A 20426-nucleotide genomic window follows, 5' to 3' on the forward strand; every position below is an offset into this window, starting at 1 on the left:
ATTATTAATAAAAAAATCCAGTAAAATTAGAGTCCATATATAGTCCCACTCTATAGAGCTGTTTTCCTGGCCTAACCATGTAATGTTGGTGAACAATTAGTAAAAAACAAATTTGAATACAGGCCTGCAACAAGCAAAAAATCCATAGTAATCAATATTGAATATGATCTGCTTTGATAAATTCCTGTGCTGATAAATGCGTTTGAGACATAATCCCTAGCAACTTAATTTTACGGTTGTGAGTTTTTTTTTACCCATGGTGCGACGGATGACGCGGGACATATTGTATAATGCTTGTAAGAGCCATTTTACTCATCTATAAGAAGAATGTCATATACACAGGGTGAGTAAATCATGGGGAAGTTTTCATTTTTGGGTGAACTATCCCGTTAACAGTTAAATAACTAAGATGATCTAGCGTGTTTATACTCACATAGGATCAGTGGTCACTGGTTTATCACTGAAGTTAACAGGAAACCCCATGGATTCGTCACTCCTCATAGACACACAGCTGGGTTCTGGAGATCTCCGGGACGGAGAACATCCCTCCTCTGTCTTCTCATTGAGACTCATTTTAGAAGCAGTGTCGCTCTTCTTTCTATCCTTAAAGCTACAAGTCCTGCCAATACATATAGTTTATAAATGAGAATAATTCACATCCTTCATCCGCACATAGACACAGCATGTGAATAGGCACAGCACAGAAAGACTATATTATACATTAATATCAAAGGTGTTAAGGAAAGTTACATTTAAAAGTAATGCATTACAATATTGCTTTACTCCCTAAAAAGTAATTAATTGCATTATTTAGTTACTCTTTATAGAAAGTAATGTATTACACTACTTTTGTGCTACTTTTCCTCTAAGATGGGCTTGCTTGTTTGTTTTTATTAACAAATTTTTTTATATTTGTGGCAAATGTAAAGGCCCTTTCACACCAAAAAATTTAATAAATAAGCCTCAGGTCGAAGGAAACACAAATTTATGCCTTGAAGAAAGTTCAACATTTGCTCAAGCAATAAAAAAAGGAAAAACAATTGTGATGTTTATACGAATAGTTATTCTTTACACCTCTGTCTACACAGACCTACTTCAGATTAAACGACATACTGTATGCATGTAATAACCTGCACATTTACAGATTTACATGAACATTTTGGCTGAGTATTTAATGTGCAGAAGTCCATCTCCGGTAATGACCCAAATATTTGTTATTCATTTTTTTCGGTGTGTGTGTGACATTGTAAAGCATTGTAAAGTGTGTGACATTGTATAAAATAATAGAGTTGCTATTGCTGTTGCTAATGATCACAGTACAGAATGCCATATATTGGTTTTACTAAGTGATATTTGGACTTTTCCATAGACTTTATGTTTATACCAGGGATGCTCATATTGACCGTTTAACCGTTAACCGATAGTACGAATTTTGACCTATTAACACTATCAGTTAAATGGTTTAAAGGGTTAGTTCACCCAAAAATGAAAATGATTTCATTAATTACTCACCCTCATGTCGTTGGACACCTGTAACACCTTCGTTCATCTTCAGAACACAAATGAAGATATTTTTGTTGAAAGCTGATGGCTGAGAAAGGCTTCAAAAAGGCCTCCATTGGCATTCAGTACATTTCCACTGACCCACTCACAAGACCCATAAAGGCACTAAAGACTTCGTTACAAAGTCCATCTCACTACAGTGGCTGTACAATCATTTTACAATGCGACGAATATAGTTATTGTGCGCACAAAAATCAAAATAACGATATAATCCACCAAATTATTGACGTGAACTCGACGCATGCGCGAGAATATGACGCAGCTTCGCCGTTCGAATCATAGCGAATACACGACTCGGAAGAGGAGGAGCGCCGCTATCACGTGAGTTCACGTCTGAGACCTCCACGGAAGACAATATCTTGGCAGATAAAGTCATTTTTTTAATATATTTTTTTCCGCACAAAAACTCTTCTCGCCGCTTGGTACAATTATTGTAGAGCCACTGTAGTGAGATGGACTTTGTAACGAAGTCTTTAGTGCCTTTATGGGTCTTGTGAGTGGGTCAGTGGAAATGTACTGAATGCCAATGGAGGCCTTTCTGAAGCCTTTCTCAGCCATCAGCTTTCAACAAAAATATCTTCATTTGTGTTCTGAAGATGAACGAAGGTGTTACAGGTGTCCAACGACATGAGGGTGAGTAATTAATGACATAATTTTCATTTTTGGGTGAACTAACCTTTTAAAGTGTTGTTTGTTTGCTGCATGGTTAAAAAAAACTGTATTTGTTAACTCACGGTGCGCGTTGACACATGCAACCACACGTGCTGACACAGACATATTTCGCAAAATAAACCAATGGGAAAGAAGAAGCCTACTGTGTGAGACTATTTAGACAGAAAGGGTGACGAAGTTACGTGCAAAATAAGCTATGCGGTATTACAATACAGCAGTAGTTCAAGCTCCTGACTGGTGGAGGAAAGCAAATGATAGTCGCTTCCCGAGGCTGGCCGCTCTAGCGAGGCGTCTCCGTATTCCCCAGGCATTAGTGCCATCTGAAGCCTTAATATTTAATGCTTGTCGTAGTGTCTTTTTGGTCACGTTTATTAAAGTAAACATTGTCAAGTATGTTCTTCTCGCCGCTGTTGGTGTATAGAACATAAATACTCCGAGTCGCCCTCTGTCGTTTCAAAGAACAGCACAACTGAGAGTGCGTTGAGTATTAACACTTCCCCCAAACAGACGAGGCGCGGACAGTCAGCGGATCCGCCGAGCCTCGAGGCGCGCGCTACGGAGACAGACGAAAGTAAACAAGCTGTGTTCTGTATGTTCTGCTCTTTGCACATTAAAATAAAATAAAATAAAATAAAATAAATGTAACGGGTCACAGACACTCATCAATTGTATTTTTATGTAATGCCAATTCAATATTATAATCTTTTCAGTTAACGGTTAATAATCAATTAATGAGCTTAATCGAAGTTATCGGTCGGGGAGATTAACTGAAATGAGCATCACTAATTTACACAGAAAAACTACATGCAAATTTACATTAGAAAATGTAATCCTTCATTTTTTTTACACATGAAGTAATATGTTAACAGTTAAATAACTAAGATGATCTAGCGTGTTTATACTCACATAGGATCAGTGGTCACTGGTTTATCACTGAAGTTAACAGGAAACCCCATGGATTCGTCACTCCTCATAGACACACAGCTGGGTTCTGGAGATCTCCGGGACGGAGAACATCCCTCCTCTTTCTTCTCATTGAGACTCATTTTAGAAGCAGTGTCGCTCTTCTTTCTATCCTTAAAGCTACAAGTCCTGCCAATACATATAGTTTATAAATGAGAATAATTCACATCCTTCATCCGCACATAGACACAGCATGTGAATAGACACAGCACAGAAAGACTATATTATACATTAATATCAAAGGTGTTAAGGAAAGTTACATTTAAAAGTAATGCATTACAATATTGCATTACTCCCTAAAAAGTAATTAATTGCATTATTTAGTTTCTCTTTATGGAGTTATATTTGTGGAAAATGTTATGGCCCTTTCACTCCAAAAATGAAATGAATAAGCCTCAGGTTGAAGGAAACACAAATTCACACCTGTACAGTAGAGGGCACAGCTCAAACAAACCTTTCAGCTGTGCTGCTGAAGAAAGTTCAACACTCTTACTTCAGCAATAAAGAAAATAAAAATAAATGGGATGTTTACTAGAATTGATTTTTGCATAGTAAGGTTGAATTGTGAAGGTCAGCAGCAAAGAAATTAGTTAAAGGCATCATGAATTAAGAAATCAACTTTCCCTTAAGTTTTTGATATACAAAAGGTCATGGTGATTTAAGAGTACATAAGTATACGAATATAAGTTTCAGAGCTGAAAACGTACACTTTATAATAAATAAATAGATTTTATAAAAGTGTATAAAATAAGTACTTTAACTTTGGGGAAGGCGCTAACCCCCCCATAGCTGATTTCAGCTATGTTTATATCAGTAATAGATGTTTACATTATAAATGCTAAGCAGGTGTAGAGATTAGCTCCATATAAAATGTTAAATATAACATGTTTTAACATCCTCATATAAATAAAATCATGACAGGAAGCTAATACAAATTTGTGGTTTAAAGTTAAATTTTAAGTGAAAATATAATTTTTATCTTTTAAATTGTGTTACAGTGCATCCGGAAAGTATTCAAAGCGCTTCACTTTTTCCACATTTTATTATGCTACAGCCTTTTTCCAAAATTGATTAAATTCATCATTTTTCCCCCTCAATTCTACAAACAATACCCCATAATGACAAACAAATAAGTTTGTTTGAAATCTTTGCAAATGTATTATTAAAAAAAATCACATGAACATAAGTATTCACAGCGTTTTCTCTGTACTTTGTTGAAGCACCTTTGGCACTATTCACAGTCTTAGGCCTTTTTGAGTGTGATGCTACAAGCTGAGGCACCTATTTTTGGCCAGTTTCTTCCATTCTTCTTTGTAGGACCTCTCAATCTCCATCCGGTTGGATGGGGAGCATCGGTGCACAGCAATTTTCAGATATCTCCAGAGATGTTAAATCGGGTTAAAGTCTGGGCTCTGGCTGGGCAACTCAAGGACATTCCCAGATTTGTCCCGTAGCCACTCCTTTGTTATATTGGCTGTGTGCTTAGGGTTGTTGTCTTGTTGGAAGATGAACCTTCACCCCAGTCTGAGGTCCAGAGTGCTCTAGAGTAGGTTTTTATCAATGATGTCTCTGTACATTGCTGCATTCATCTTTCCCTTGATCCTGACTAGTCTCCCAGTTCCTGCCGTTGAAAAAAATCCCCACAGCATGATGCTGCCACCACCATGCTTCACTGTAGGGATGGTATTGGCCAGGTGATGAGCTGTGCCTGGTTTCCTCCAGACATGAGTCTTGCCATTCAGGCCAAAGAGTTCGATCTTTGTTTCATCAGACCAGAGAATTTTCGAGTCCAGGCTTAATGAGTTTGAAGGATACAAAAGAAGATGGAATCTGAGATTGTACAGTCTGGCTGAGCAGACAGGTGAAGATGTAAAGATGTGCCATTCTTCCAAAGTTTACCAGCAAAATACAACAAGATGTAGATACAGCACACCAGCTCGGAAGAAAACTTGAAGGAAACTCTACAAGAGGGAGAACTGTCATCATCCAGTATGTGTCCGGATCCCTACGAGACATGCTTTGGAAAGCGGTGAAAACCAACACCGACCTGAAGTCCAAGGAGATACGGTTTGGAGAGGATTTAATGACCATGGACAAAGCCATAAACAACTGTGGCCAAAGGTGGAGGCTGCTCAGCAGGTAGGGAAGAAGGCTTACTTTGTCGGCGTACAAGCCTTCATTGATGGAAAGGAAATACATGTCAGGGTGCACTCTCAGAAAAAGGTACAGTGCTGTACCCTAAGTTACACAATTGAAAAGGTACATCTTTGTACCTTATTTGCCCCTAAATGGTACATATTAGTACCTTAAAAGGTACATGTTAGTACTTTAAGAGTGCGTATCAGTACCATAAAGGTCCATATTAGTACCTTTTCAGTTTTGTACCTTAGGATACCGCCCTAGTGACAGCAATGTACCTTTTTTTCTGACAGTGTGCCGGTCTGATCAGCTTTGGGCTTGGTTGTGTTTTCTCCTTTTGTTTGTCTGAACCACATGGCTGTCACATAGTGATTTGTGTTGCTATGCCATGTGCTCTGTTGTCTATTGTTACTCTGCCCCTCTTGTTCCCTTGTTATCTCATTAGGGCTCAGACCTGTTTTAGTTCATTTGTCACTCTTTATATTCCCTTCTTGTCTTCTGTCCTGTGCCAGATTGAATCTCTGCTCTGCTGAATTACTGGGCTCTTGTCTGTGGTTACTGAGACTGTGATCTTACTTCTGCTACAGTATTAGTCTTAGTCTAGTCTTGTTTGTCTGCAGTTTTGGCTGTTTCTTTATTTTATTTTCCCCTGTTTTGCTAAACTTGTTGTTTGAGCTCCTGTCTGGCTGGTTTAGTTTTTGTTTGTTTTCCCCTCTCCTTTTCTTTTTGCTCACAGCCTCCCTGTCTGCTTTGGCTGCCTGACCCAGACCATCCTGTTATTTCATTTAGGATCTTCCTTGCCTGCCTGCCACAAGGGATTTCAGGCTTAACTGCCAGGTCCCTACCTCCACTCTCAACTCTCTCTGTCTCTCAAAACGTTTTTTTGTTTTGCAGGACATTTAAATGTGACTTTTATTATATTCAAGAAACACATGCATCTTTGTCCGACTATAATTTTTTTGGAAGAGCCAATGGGGGGACAAGTTATGGATGTCATATGGAAGTAATCGTTCACAGCAAATTACTGAGGGATAAAAACCTGGTGTTGGGCATCTAGTGATAAAATCTGGTGTTAATTTACAAATATTATATGCTTTATCACTTGTTTAGTGATAAAGCACAGTGTTTCCTTTGGGTGATAAAGCACAGTGTTTCCTTTGGGTGATAAAGCACAGTGTTTCCTTTGGGTGTTAACAATCAACATCTGCGCATGTGCAGAGCATTTTAAATTTCCCAGCTCATCCTTCGGTCTCTCCATCTTTATGGATTTCCCTGCACACACAACGGTTACAAGGACAAGGTATAGTACAGTATTATTATCTTATCAACTTGTGATTTATTAATGAGCTTGTATAATGAGTAACGTAGCCGATGTGGTTGACTTAACTCTGTTAGCGTTTTTTTTTTTTTACCTCAGTTTAAATTTAGCGCGCTTTTGATCCGCCATTCAGTTTAACATAACTGAATAACCCCCACTAACACACACGTTAATGGAGGACGAGATTTACGTAAGTGACTTAATTTCGTTGTACTAATTTTGTAATAATGTAGCAGCATTAACATTATGTGTCATTTTTTAACTCACTGGACTTGGATAAGTTAGTTGTTTCTTCTCATTTGGCATAACGTTAAGTATCTTTAGGGCTTCCAACCTTTATAAGACCGTTTATATCTTTCACCCCGTAACTACGAGTTAATTCTGGTGTTTTGAAATGTCATTCAAATGAGAAAGCAGACGTTAATCGAATGAATTAATTGCTCTTAATTTTTTTTTCTTGTGTGACACCCCGGGGCTCGATCCCTAGCCGAGCACCCACGGATAGCACGGTCTATCATTGTCGGCGCTGCGCATACTGATCGGCCTGCAACATTTTGCGAGTGAAATGCTCTGTGTGTTCTAGCAATCTTCTCGTGGTACTTTGATAACATACGCCGACCATTCTGTACAGCGCTCCAAAATGTCGAAAACATTGTAGGACACGGTTTTCTTCATGAACTGCTTCAGTCAATATATAGAAACTCAAGATCGAGTACGAGTGTGCAATGTCGTGGAATGTATACGCCAAAACTTATTTTGGCGTGCATATGATACGCTGTTTTTTGCGTGCATATGATACGCAATTTATGGCGTATTATACATACGAACCCCCCACCCCACTACCCTAAACCTACCCAAGAGAGCGTGTCATATATACCCCATAAAGTGCGTATCATATGCACGCCGAAATGAGTTTTGGCGTATACATTCCACGACATTGCACACTCGTACTATTTGACATTTTTCGTCTTATTTTGTATTAGTTGAGCAGACATGCATTAGTGCCCTTCCATGCGCGATTTTTTCTGTACAACTTAGTTCTAGCCTTTTCTAGTTGTAGCATTGTAAATCTGTAACAGTAGTGCTCATGTTTTGAATATAACGTTTTCTTGCTATGTGTTGGTATAAAAATAACCTGAAGTAAAACACAAAGTGACCTGATTATTTTGAGTCTTTTAGTTTGCTTTCTGCTTTGGAGGATTTTTGTTTCATGGAATATTGTTTATTATTGCAGAAGGAAACCACTTAAGGCCACAATCTATGTATGCCCTTGGCATTTTTACTCTACAAACCTAAACGATCCTGAAAGGAAGACAGGCTATGTAAGTATCTCTGCTTGTTGATTGAAGATGTTTGAAACTTTATATCTTAGATTTTTTTAATGTGTTTGTTTTAACCAAATTTGTCTCTTTAACAGGAACGATACTATGTGTTTGGATCATTTTGAGGAGCGCTATCAACGCCAAGATCGTGGGATCGATGAATTGGGAAAGCAAGAACTGACAAAATGTAAAAATGCGTACATTGAATGCAATGTAAGTCGCTTTGGATAAAATCATCTGCCAAATGTAAATGTATTAATTTATAAAGGAATAGTATTTTTTATCAGAATGAATTACAAACCAGACAGTTAACATTAAGGTTGATTTAATATATACAATGTTGCATTTTTGTATTTTCAATTAAAACATTACTTGAGGAATGTTTCTTTGTTTAATCTTGTTTGAAACGCAGTAGAGATTTATCATGGTAAGATGTTATAGCATTGGAGTATAACAAGAAATTGTTTTATTCAATTGTATGTGTGACAACAATGGCTTTACTGTAGCGATTCCCGGCGAAAGCAAGAACTGACAAAAATGTTTTTTTTTAATTAAAATTGTATTGAATGCAGTGTAAGTCGCATTGGATAAAAGTGTCTGCCAAATACATAAATGTAATGGAATTGATATATTACAATTTTAATAAATATTCAAATAAATTTGTAGTCACTTGATTTTTTGGGGGAAAAAATAAAATAATATATATAAATTGTTTTAAATTTCATTCACAGTGCCATTTTAGTATTTAAGTATTTACATTAAATAAACATTAAATACACTGGGTGTGTGAGATTAATCACCATAAAGTGTTAAATGTACACTTATGAGTAATACATTTCTCAACACCTTGAGTGACTAAAAAGAAACACTAACACAGTTTTTGTATAACGAACACTTTCGTCAGTGTTGTTTTAACACTAGCAAAGATGGACCTGTATGTTCACCCGGAAAGTGATCATTTTAACCCCCGTGGTGATAAATCTCCCAACATGTTTTTTGCTGTGTTCAAACTAAAATGCACGATTCAGATCATTGGGTGATATTGGTAATAGAAAAGAATGCTGATTTTGTTATTTTGGGAATATTAACGCAAGTAATTTAACCACACAAAACCACTTTATTTTTGAATTTTGAAGACAAGACTGAAAAAACTGTGGAACAATATAGCAGTGGTGGAAAAAGTACTAAAAAGTCACACTTGAGTAAAAGTTTAGATATCTTGCCAGAAAATGACTTTGGTAGAAGTTAAAGTCACTGTTTAGAATATTACTTAAGTAAAAGTTTTAAAGTATGTGATTTTTCAATATGTATTTATTGTATTTAAGTATGAAAAGTTTTTTTTTTTTTCATATTTAACATTTAAGTATTGACAGTAAAAGTACAAGGAAATGAAAAACACAAAAGGTGCAAACAAATATTTAAAATTTGTTCTATGCAGTTTAAGTGCAAGATTGTGTTCAGTTTTAAGAAAAGTTTCTTCCATTTTGTTTTCTTTGAATAAAGTGCCAAACTGTTATTTTTTATATAGATTAATTAAACCTTGATCATTACTGTTAATCATAGTACAGTGACTAATGTAAGATACGACTTTAAAATGTATTAGTAAATGTTGATGAACAATACTTTAATCAACCTTAGTTAATGTTAAAAATGGACTCACAAAATTACAAATTTACAAATTATTGTAAATTATAAATCCAAATAGTCATGCTTAAAGTTGGCCATCTTTACTCATAAAGATATACCATTGAAGACACAGTATATATGTATTATTATATTTATATTTCACACTTTATTTGCTTCCACTTTAAAACTCTTGATGGTTATCTAATCAAAATATGTTTTAGTGACGATTTAAAAAAAAACAGAAATCTTTTCTGATTAGTTTATGTTTCTGGCCGCATGAGGATAAGGTTTAAATTTCTGTCACTAGCTTCAAATATTGAAACTGCATAACGACAGCATAAAAGCGTCCAGATGGATGTAAAATAATGCAAATAGGCTAGATGGTAACAAACATTACATTAACTATTTGGGTCAGACATTCGTGTTTTTGTCACGTTGTTTTTAACCGCTTGTAGCCTAATGTAGGCTAAGCATCCTCTCACCCTCGATATGACAGCATCTAGACAACAAATTATAGTGATTGTAGAAAAACATGTAGCCTACCTTTTTGTTGTCTATGTTTAATCTGTTTAAGAGTGTCTCACTCTGTGCAGTGCAGCCTCACGCGTTAGTCACTATAGCAACAGACACAACACGGAAAATGATATCAAAAGCACTTGTTTGCACATGTACGGAAGCTTATTGCTGTTTTAGTACTGTTTTTCTGAATTAATTACTTAATTATCTCAGAATTATGAGATAATTTTTAATCAATAAAACGTTTTTGTTATCGACAAGGATCGATAAAGCTCTTCTTTTCATAAACAGGCTTTTTATTATGGATGCTCATTTTTTTGCATACCTTTTCTTCACACAAATCTATGATTTGGAACAACACATTTATCATGTAATTTAATTTTTTTATTTTAATTTAATTTTAATTTAAAAATAAATTTTTATTTTACAGAAACTGGTACAATAATGGTATAATTTTGGTCAGACAGTTATTTAAGAATAATGGGCATCTTTTTAATTAATGTGAATTCCTTAATTATTATAAGATCCCTTTACCTACTCAAAATAACGACTTTATCCACCAAGTTATTGCCGTGAACTCGACGCATAGGCGAGAATATGACGCAGCTCCACCGTTCATGACCTGAAAGAGGAGGAGCCGCTATCGCCTGTGTAATGGGGCTCTACTGGTTATGGAAATTTGTCACCGATATGGGGTGTCTAGTCAGGACACGGAAGGCAGGGATATTCGTTGAAGGGTTTAATATATATCATTTAACATACAGATGCACAGGCACTATTCTCTTTGTTGCTTTACAGTGTAAGTATGGTTTTGTGGTCACTGACGCACACGAACACAACCTGAAGCATAACTTAAAGTGAAACTAAACTGACGCATTCTCTGCAAGCCAGGACATGTTGCAACATGTTTGAAAGGGGGCGTGGTCTGAGCGAACACTCGCTGTACATGCTCCGTACCGATCCACATCACTTGAGCCTTTTGCACAGCCGCCCAATAATTCACGATGTGAATTATCTTCTAGAAAGGCTCAACTCTCCACCGGAACTGTTGTCGAGACATCATCCGGGATGGCCGGCAGCTCAATGAGCTTGGCCACTGGTCTGGTGTAGGTCCTCTTGTCCACCTGCACCTCAGCAGTCCTAACTTTACCATCAACACTCCTAATGGTCTTGGTGACTCGTCCCACAGGCCACAACGCACGAGGTAACCTTTGGTCAATTACCATCACCACGGTATCAACAGTGAGGTTCTCTGTATCCTTTACCCATTTCTGCCTTGACTGCAAGAAAGGTAAGTAGTTCTGTATGAAATGGGTCCAAAACTGGTCAGTTAACGCCTGACTGTGCCGCCATCTTCTCCGACTGAGAATCTCAGACTCAGGGTACACCACTTGAGGAACTGAAGAGTCAGGCAGCCCCATGAGGAGGTAGTTAGGGGTTACGGGATCCACATCGGCTACATCTGTCGACACATAGCCCAGCGGCTTGGAGTTGAGGATTCCCTCTACCTCAATCAGAACTGTCTGCAAGACTTCTTCGGTCACTGTCTGTGCTCCAAGAGTAACATAGAGTGCAGCCTTAATGGATCTAACTTCCCGCTCCCAGGCTCCACCAAAGTGAGGTGCATTTGGGGGGTTAAACTGGAAACGGATCTGGTGCTTAGACAACTTGGTCTGCAGCTCTTTGCACATGACCTCAAAACTTGCTTTGAGCTCACGCTCCCCTCCACGGAAGTTGGTCCCACAGTCAGAGAGAAGCTCGAAGGGAGTTCCCCATCTAGCTATGAACCTTCTGAGTGACACAAGGAACGAGTCAGTATCCATGTTGGGCAGCACATCCAAGTGAATACACCTGGTGGTCATACACTTAAAAACTATTCCCCATCTCTTTTCAGTACTCCGACCTCGCTTGACCTGGAACGAACCAAAGCAATCAACTCCTGTTGAATAAAATGGAGGCTTCAGGAGGCGGAGACAACAAGGGGGCAGATCTGCCATCTTGGGAATAACTGGCTTTGCTCTCCATTTCTGGCACTCCGGGCAGGATCTCTGATGACGACGCACAGCTTCGCGGCCTTGGAGGATCCAAAACTTGTGTCGGAGCTCTGCAAAGACCCTCTCAGATCCAGAATGGAGTAACTTGTTGTCATACTGTCGTATGATAAGTTTGGTAATATGGTGCTTAGGTTCTAGCACAATTGGGTGTACAACATCTTCTTCCAGACTGGTAGAACGGCGCAATCTACCACCTACAAGGCCCCTAGAGACGTCGTACTCTGGAGCAAGTGACAAGAGCCGACTGCTGGATGGAAGTGCTTTCCCTGTTTTTAAGCACTTGACTCCGTCTGGAAAGCTATCATACTGTGCTCTCTGAAGGATTCTGAGTTCTGCTTCTGCATAGTCATCTGCACTGAGGGCGCTTGACTGGGAGGCCGCCCCATGCAGTGACCTAGTCGTTACCTCAATGAGATCTTCAAAGGTAGAGTGGTCTTCAGCGGCTGGGATCTCTGAAGCAGTAATGACTGACATAATGCCACAGAACGCTGACCTCTTCATTTCTGTCTCATCTTGGACCTCCACGAAAGAAGTTGTGGCTGGCCAACTCTCACGTGGTAGCTGAAGGAAGGCAGGACCTTGGCTAAATTGAATATGGCTTGGCTAGGTTGGAGAGTGTCATCCCTCTGGTGATAGCGTCGGCAGGGTTATTCTGGGTGTCCACATACCTCCATGACCGGTGATCCGTCAGCTCCTGAATCTCAGATACACGAGTCCCTACAAACACCTTGTATCTGCAGGACTCTGACTGTATCCAGGTAAGTACTGTGGTGGAGTCAGACCACAACACTGTGTCTCTCAACTGAAGGGTGAGCTCTCTCTGGATCATCTGGGCAAGCTGCGCTCCAGTAAGGGCGGCACAAAGCTCAAGGTGTGGCATTGACTGTTGTTTCTTCGGTGCCACTCTTGAGCGTGCCAGCACAAAAGTTACTTGGACTTGGCCATGAGGATCCTCACCTCGTAGGTAAGCAACGGACCTATAAGCAGACTCTGACGCATCACAAAAGACGTGAAGCTCGAGGGTGATGGCACTTACATCCACAACCAGTGGGAAGTAACTCCGGGAGAGACTGACCATCGGGAGCTGAGGGAGCTCTTCTTCCCATGTAGTCCAAGCTTGCAGGAGGTCGACCGGTAAGTTTGGGTCATCCCAGTCGCGGTCTTTGGTCCACAGTCTCTGGACCAAAACTTTGGCCCTTGTGGTGAAGGGCAGGATATGACCTAGGGGATCATACTGGCTTGCTAATATCTTATAGATATTTCGCATGGTCGTCTTGCTTGGGGCAACCAGGCGATGCCTGTAATGGAGTGTGTCCTGCATGAAGTGCCAACTTAGTCCTAGAGTCATCTCTTGAGCTTCACCATGCGTCTGAGAAACCCATCTTTCGCTGCTGTCAGACTTGGCCTCCTTAGGAAGGTTGCGAATCACCTCTGGCTGGTTACTGGCCCACTGACGAATATCGAAGTCACCTGCAGCTAGAAGGGTCCTAAGTCTCGTCACAGGGTTCCTGGCTTCTACTACGGTGGGTAGACTCTGCAGGCAATTATCGACATAGAAACACTGTTCTACACTGTGGTGGACATTTTCCCCTGGTTGACTTGTATCTGTGACGTGTTTCTGAAGAGCAAAGATCGCGCAGCAGGGACTGCACGTCGTCCCGAATGGCAGGACCTCCCACTGGTAAACTGATGGTTGTTCATCAGTCTTTAGATCTCTCCAAAGGAACCTCAACAAGGGCTTGTCTCTACCCAGCAGGCGGACCTGGTGAAACATCCCTTTAATGTCTCCACTTACTGCGACTCGATATTCTCTGAAGCGCAGGAGGACTCCAACGAGTGAGGGACCTAAGGCTGGACCAGGAAGAAGGTAATCATTCAGACTTTGTCTGCCAAGCTGAAAGCTGCAGTTGAAGACAATCCGTTCCTTCCCATTATGTCTGACCATGTGGTGAGGCAGAAACCACGACTCCTCTGATGAGTCCGCCTCGCAGGAGTCAATCTTGGTGACGTACCCAGCCATCTCCAGTTTCTTGATCTCTTCCTGGTAGGTAGATGCACGCAGTGGGTCTTGTACTAACCTCTTCTCTGTGTTTCGCAGGTTCTTCATCACAACTTCCTTCGAAACTTGCAGCTTGGGCATGTTTGGGACTCGTAGAAGGGGTGTAGCATACCGATGCACTCCATTTACCTCTACACGGATGGTCTCAGACTCTAACACAGGGGTCTGCAACACGTCGCTCGCGAGCTACCAGTAGCTCGTGGCCTGATTTGAGGTAGCTCGCCAAGACGTAGGCTACTTTGCATCTAATCAGAGTGAGCTAATTTAGACTGACTTAGAATTTTTTTATTTATGAACAAATGTCAATGTAAACATGCAAATGTAGGGTTGTCATAAGTACAGGTAGGCTACTTTAGTACGATATTGGTAGTGAAATAAAAAAATAAAAAAAATGACGATACCAGCATTTCTGTATTACCGGTTGCACCGACTCCTGAGTATATTCTGTACACGCAGCTTTCGTGTTAATCCAAGCGCAGGGCTCCAAACTGTAGCCGAATATTAGTGTCTGTGAATATTAAACTGTAAATTACTATTTAAATATTACTCCTGCAAATTCTGCGTCTCTGCGTGAATAACAGGCGCAGATGTGAGGGCGCGGCAGCACGCGCCAGCGCGTGCACACACACACACACTCGCGTGTCTCTGCCGTGTGCCACTATGAGGACACAAGGACGCATGAACTGTCACTTCATGAGAATTTAACGTTTCATTTAAGTAAGCTGTCATATGAACACAGACACTAAAGGTCTTCACGGCAACCCGTCATAATAAAAGTTTGGTCTAACGTTGAGAAATTGACAGAATATATTTGGCTACTGTTGCAGCCTATACAGTAGATGTAACTACATCTCTATGTAATAATAATACGTCTCTACTAATAATAATTATGCCTGGATGGTTCCTTATTTTTCACTTGATATTTTATGTATAAACAATGATTACTTTTTAAACAGCATACAGCCTTTAAATGTTTAAATGTATGATTTACTTATAATAATTATCATCATAAATAATAAACGTTTTAAATTTAATAGATTTTTTTTCAAATAGTAAAAAAAAAGAAGAAAAAAAACATTTCGCTGTGGTACCAAAATTGGTAGCCTACTGACTACCGTAAAATGTTTATACCGACTACTGGAACTTCTACTACACTCTTTCAGGTGTAAAACAGTTTGGATTGTTGTTAATATGAGAATTATGATGCATTATTTAAGAGTTTTAAGCATTGTAGAACATGAGTAGCTCTTGGCGACTTTCATTTTTAAAAAGTAGCTCTCAAATGAAAAAAGGTTGGAGACCCCTGCTCTAACAGGTCCACTGAGTACTTGTCCTGCCTCGATCTAGTCACCAATCTCTCACTTTTGAAAGGCGGTGTATCTAACTGCCACAACCGTTCAACTTGACTGAACAGCTCAACAGAAGGGGAGGAAACTGTGGTGAACAAGCACCGTGTGGAGGGAAGCTGTTGCTGTAGGTATTTTGCTGGACCCTGAAGTGTCCATCCGAGCTTAGTCTTGACTGCTGCAGGACCACCAGGGGGACCGAGATGCACTGGCTCAATCGGAACGATCAGATCAGCGTTATCCGATCCAATCAGGAGGGTTGGTTGTGCTCCATCGATAGCTGGGATTGCCAGACCTCGTAGATGTCGATACCTTCTCTGGAGCTGGGTAACTGGGTAGCTGTACTGTGAGAGGCCTAGGTGTTCACCTGTGAATGCGCCTTGAATGGAGAACCTCTTTGTTGGTTGGGAAGCTGGAGTGATCGTAAAGGACACACGTGAGCCTGACAGTATCTTGATGTCTTGTCGGATAGTACAGAGTGTGAGGTCTTCTGCTTGACCCTGTACTCCCAGATGGCGTGCTGCAGACGAAAGCAGGATGGTTCTCTCAGAGCCATCATCCAGAACTGCATACGTGTCAAGCACTTTATCCTGGTATTGCAAATTGACTCTGACAATCTTTAATAGCACATGGCTATATCTATTTGGCTGATCCAGGTAGTGAGTCTCTGCAGTCGATATGATGGTAGGCTCGTTTCTCACTCCTCTGGATGACCTCGTGAAGAATGGAAAGGTGTTTCGACTTACAAAAGCGACACGGCTTCTTGAGGTCACAGGCAGAGGCTAGGTGAGATCGTCCGCATCTCCAGCACCTTCTCTTGAATTTAATCCAATCCACCACCATCTCTGCTTTAGTAAGCTTAGCGAAACTCTCACATTGGCTGAGGTAGTGTTCTGCCTCGCAGTAAGGGCAGTATATCTTACCCTTCCCTTGGATTCGGTTAGAATGAGCTGCTTGGGAGGGTGTGTTGAATGGATGGTTACTGGAATTACCTTTCCCATGCATAACAGTAGTAATCTTAACCTTGGATTTCTGCTGCTTGAATTCTCTCTTATCCTTCTCACTGTGAGTTTGAAGTGAAGGCTCAATGTCCAGGCATCTGACCTCTGCCTTCAGCCACTCTGAAAAGTCAGTGAGCGTTAGCTTCAGTTTATCCGGATCCTTCCTATACTGTTGACGACGAAATCTGTCTTGCTGGTGCTTGGGCAGCCTGCTTAGAAGGCGCTTCACATTGGATCCGCAGTGGAGTTCCTCATGGCCTTTGCCTCTGAGAGCTTTCAGCATCCCAACAAGCGACTGCACTCTGATGGAGAACTCATCAAGAGCTCGATCATCACGGATGGGTGGTAGGCGTTCCATGTCCTCTATCTCCTTCAGCACAAACAGATATGGTCGTCCATAGCGTTCATCCAGTGATTTCAAAGCTTCAGAGTAGGGCATATTAGATTCTGCATGAGCTAGCACAAGGCGATGTGCAGGTGGCACCTTGACATGCTTCAGCAAGATTGCATACTTGTAGTGCTCGGACTGAGAAGGATGAAGGAGTGTGCTAAGGGAAAGGCGTAGCTCCACATATTGAGCTCTATCCTCCTTGGTGAAGTCAGGAAATGTTGGGCCTTCTATATTGGGGGGTGCATGCTGATATCCATAGGAGGGATAATGGGCCAACATGGCTGGGTTCCCTTGGTAGAAGGATTGGGGTACATAAGGAGGCTGATGTATTGACTGGTGCACAGGTGAAGGCCTAATCTGTTCGAGAGCTGGATTCACATGCAGCGATCTGGGAGGGGCAACATGTGGAAGATAGATTTGAGGCTCAGGTGGCACCAGATGTGGATTTCCCAACTGAGATTCCCTAACTTTCTCATGTTGGCTGCCGAGTGTGGCTGCGTTGGGCTTACAATTACCTGATATCGGGTAGGATGAGAGTGAGCCAGGTGATGAGGCACCTGCTGACTGCTGTAGGCCCTGGGATGGCCTTTTGGGTGGTTCATGTTCAGTTTCTTGCTTGATAGCTTGAACGTCATAGCGTGGATCGAGCGTGGGCAGAGGGGGTTGAATGACTTGGCTGAGAGGTGGAGGAAGTGTCCTTTGTTCTAGCTGGTGGGTTAACTCTGCAGCTACACTGGGGTGATCCTCAGTTCTATGGTGGTGAGGAGGAGTAAGGACTGGGAAAGGCTGTGGTTCACCTCCTCTGTCTGTATGGAGTTGGCGTACTGGGGTCTGATGCCGTGATGACCTCCTTGACCACTGAGCTGAGGTCTGAGGGGAATAGTGCTGCAGGAGAAGCTCCAAAAGCTCTGTTTGTTTCTTGGCCGTTTCACTCTGTTGCCGCGCTGTCTCCAAAGCCTGATGAACAATGGCTTCATTTGCATTCTGCATTGGTGGCATTGAGGAAATGCTTTTAGCAGGACTGAGTAGCTCCCTCTCCTCTTCATGCCTGTGCATCTGTGCTAAGCTATTCTGATCTGTATATTCAACTAAAAAATCACCCAGATATCTTGGGGGTTGCAATGAGCGTTTGGGGCGCACAGGTGAAACAGGTAGGCTGATTCCTTCTTTTCTGGTTGCCATATCATTGACTCTAATCCGGCTCGAAGGACCATAAATTGTAATGGGGCTTTACTGGTTATGGAAATTTGTCACCGATATGGGGTGTCTAGTCAGGACACGGAAGGCAGGGATATTCATTGAAGGGTTTAATATATATCATTTAACATACAGATGCACAGTCACTATTCTCTTTGTTGCTTTACAGTGTAAGTATGGTTTTGTGGTCACTGACGCACACGAACACAACCTGACGCATAACTTTAAGTGAAACTAAACTGACGCGTTCTCTGCAAGCCAGGACATGTTGCAACATGTTTGAAAGGTGCGTGGTCTGAGCGAACACTCGCTGTACATGCTCCGTACCGATCCACATCACTTGAGCCTTTTGCACAGCCTGAGTTCACCTGGAGGCCTTTCTGAAGCCTTTCTCAGCCATCAGCTTTCAACAAAAATATCTTCATTTGTGTTCCGAAGATATACGAAGGTGTTACGGGTGTCCAACGACATGAGGGTGAGTAATTCATGAAATAATTTTCACTTTTTGGGTGAACTAACTCTTTAAGTCCCATGTTAAAATTCCCAACTTTACAGCAGAAAAAAACATGTTTACAGCCTGGTACAAATTGTTGTTTTGGTCCATAATCATCAAAATTACAACAAAAAAAGGCTTGAAATATATATATATATATATATATATATATATATATATATATATATATATATATATATATATATGTAACCAAGTGGAAAATCCCATTCAACAAAGAGACTGGTTATGTAATCTGAGTTAAATAAATCACATTTTATTGTTTTTGTCATGCACTGATAAAGTTACGCTGGCCCTTTAAGAAAAGTTATTCTCAGCAGTGTTGTGAGAGTCACGTCACTGGAGATATACACAACGCAGGTTTTAGACAGTGCTCACGCGGTAGTGAAGCAATGCGGGTTAAATCCATGAAAATCACTCATTTCTGAGAAATATGCACTTTTAGTGAATGATAAACTATCTCTCAGTGTTTTGGTGAGTGGATGGCTGTTTGTTGTGATGATTTATTGGTGATTTCGGTCGAGTCACATTTACGTGTGTGGGGATCACTTCAAAATTCCATCAAACGCACGGGATAAAAGTGCTCGGTTAGGCCCTCCGTGCTTCTGGAGTGAGCGTGAAGCATCAGAAAGGGAAATTGAGGTCATAATTTGCTGTGAAACTGTGTTAATCCTGTTAAGTGATGATGAACAAATGTTGGGTTGAAAAAATAATAATGGCACCAGTTTCTGAATATTGATTGATCTAAATGTTGTAGACTATATAATGTAGATAGGCTAATGCAATTTTCAGAAACCGGTGCAACAAAAAAATGGAAAAACACAAACACGAAACCTTTAATTTTGTAAACTGGTAATTTCATATGGGTAGCCTACAATTTAATAGTGAATGGGGTGTTCTTCATCAACTGATCACATGTTAAACGTCTCCTGTTGGCGCCAGTGTCATGACAAATCCTGTCCGCCTGTGAAATCATGTCCCCTTAGGACCCCAGAGCGATTCTATTGGCTGAAAGAACTTTTAATGGGTTATCCGTTCAGAGCTTGATTACAAATCTTACAAAATCGTGTTTTGATTTTTGCTTTTTAAATTGTGTTAAAATAGTCTTTAATGTCTTATAAATCATATGTTTCATATATTAGTAGTATATAACTGAAGCTATACATGCTTATATAAGATATATACAAGCATATCTCATCTATTTATTTTGTGCACCTGTTCTGTATATTACAGGTTTTTTTTTAATTCTTTATTATTTACATTATAGGTACATTACTATGTCATGATTTTGTTGGTACTTAGTTTATCAGTTGAAATAATTCAAAACATGTTTTTGCTCCCATTATAGCAATCAATTATATATTTCAAATAAATGTTGTGTGTGTGTGTGTGTGTGTGTGTGTGTGTGTGTGTGTGTGTGTGTGTGTGTGTGTGTGTGTGTGTACTTAGTATGGCAATGAATTCATAGTTTATTTTTAAACAATTGCTTGTCCAGAACCATGTCCAAGAACTTTTGATCAGGCATTTAAAACCGCTACCAGCGGACACGATTTCACAGGCGGACAGGATTTGTCATGACACCGGCTCCAAGCAGGACTCAAATCCAGATCTGCCGGCATGAGAGTCGGACGCTTTAACAAGGAGACTAAAGGCTGTAACCTCTAATGTCAGTCACTAGAGCGTCTCTTGAGATCAGAGGAGTGAGGTTTACTCGAACAGCGACTACAGGCTGGCCTCTTTACACATCG

At 40.5% G+C, this 20426-nt stretch overlaps 1 protein-coding gene and 1 long non-coding RNA gene across 2 annotated transcripts in view; one reads left to right on the top strand and one right to left on the bottom strand.

Annotated features, from left to right (window-relative positions):
• LOC137091625 (NLR family CARD domain-containing protein 3-like) overlaps positions 1-20426 on the bottom strand; it is a 38740-nt gene that overhangs the window by 12786 nt on the left and 5528 nt on the right. The window contains exons 2-3 of the mRNA XM_067456244.1: positions 3142-3327; positions 434-619 (exon numbers count right to left, since the gene is read on the bottom strand). Of these exons, the coding sequence (XP_067312345.1) occupies positions 434-619; positions 3142-3281 (326 nt within the window). The 5' untranslated portion in view covers positions 3282-3327. The remainder of the gene's footprint in view (positions 1-433; positions 620-3141; positions 3328-20426) is intronic.
• Positions 6372-8275, top strand: LOC137091645 (uncharacterized). The gene is made up of 3 exons (XR_010908107.1): positions 6372-6637; positions 7890-7977; positions 8073-8275. It is a non-coding gene; the product is annotated as an uncharacterized lncRNA (long non-coding RNA).

Source organism: Pseudorasbora parva, chromosome 10 (assembly GCF_024679245.1).
Source record: "Pseudorasbora parva isolate DD20220531a chromosome 10, ASM2467924v1, whole genome shotgun sequence".
Lineage (NCBI taxonomy): Eukaryota > Metazoa > Chordata > Actinopteri > Cypriniformes > Gobionidae > Pseudorasbora > Pseudorasbora parva.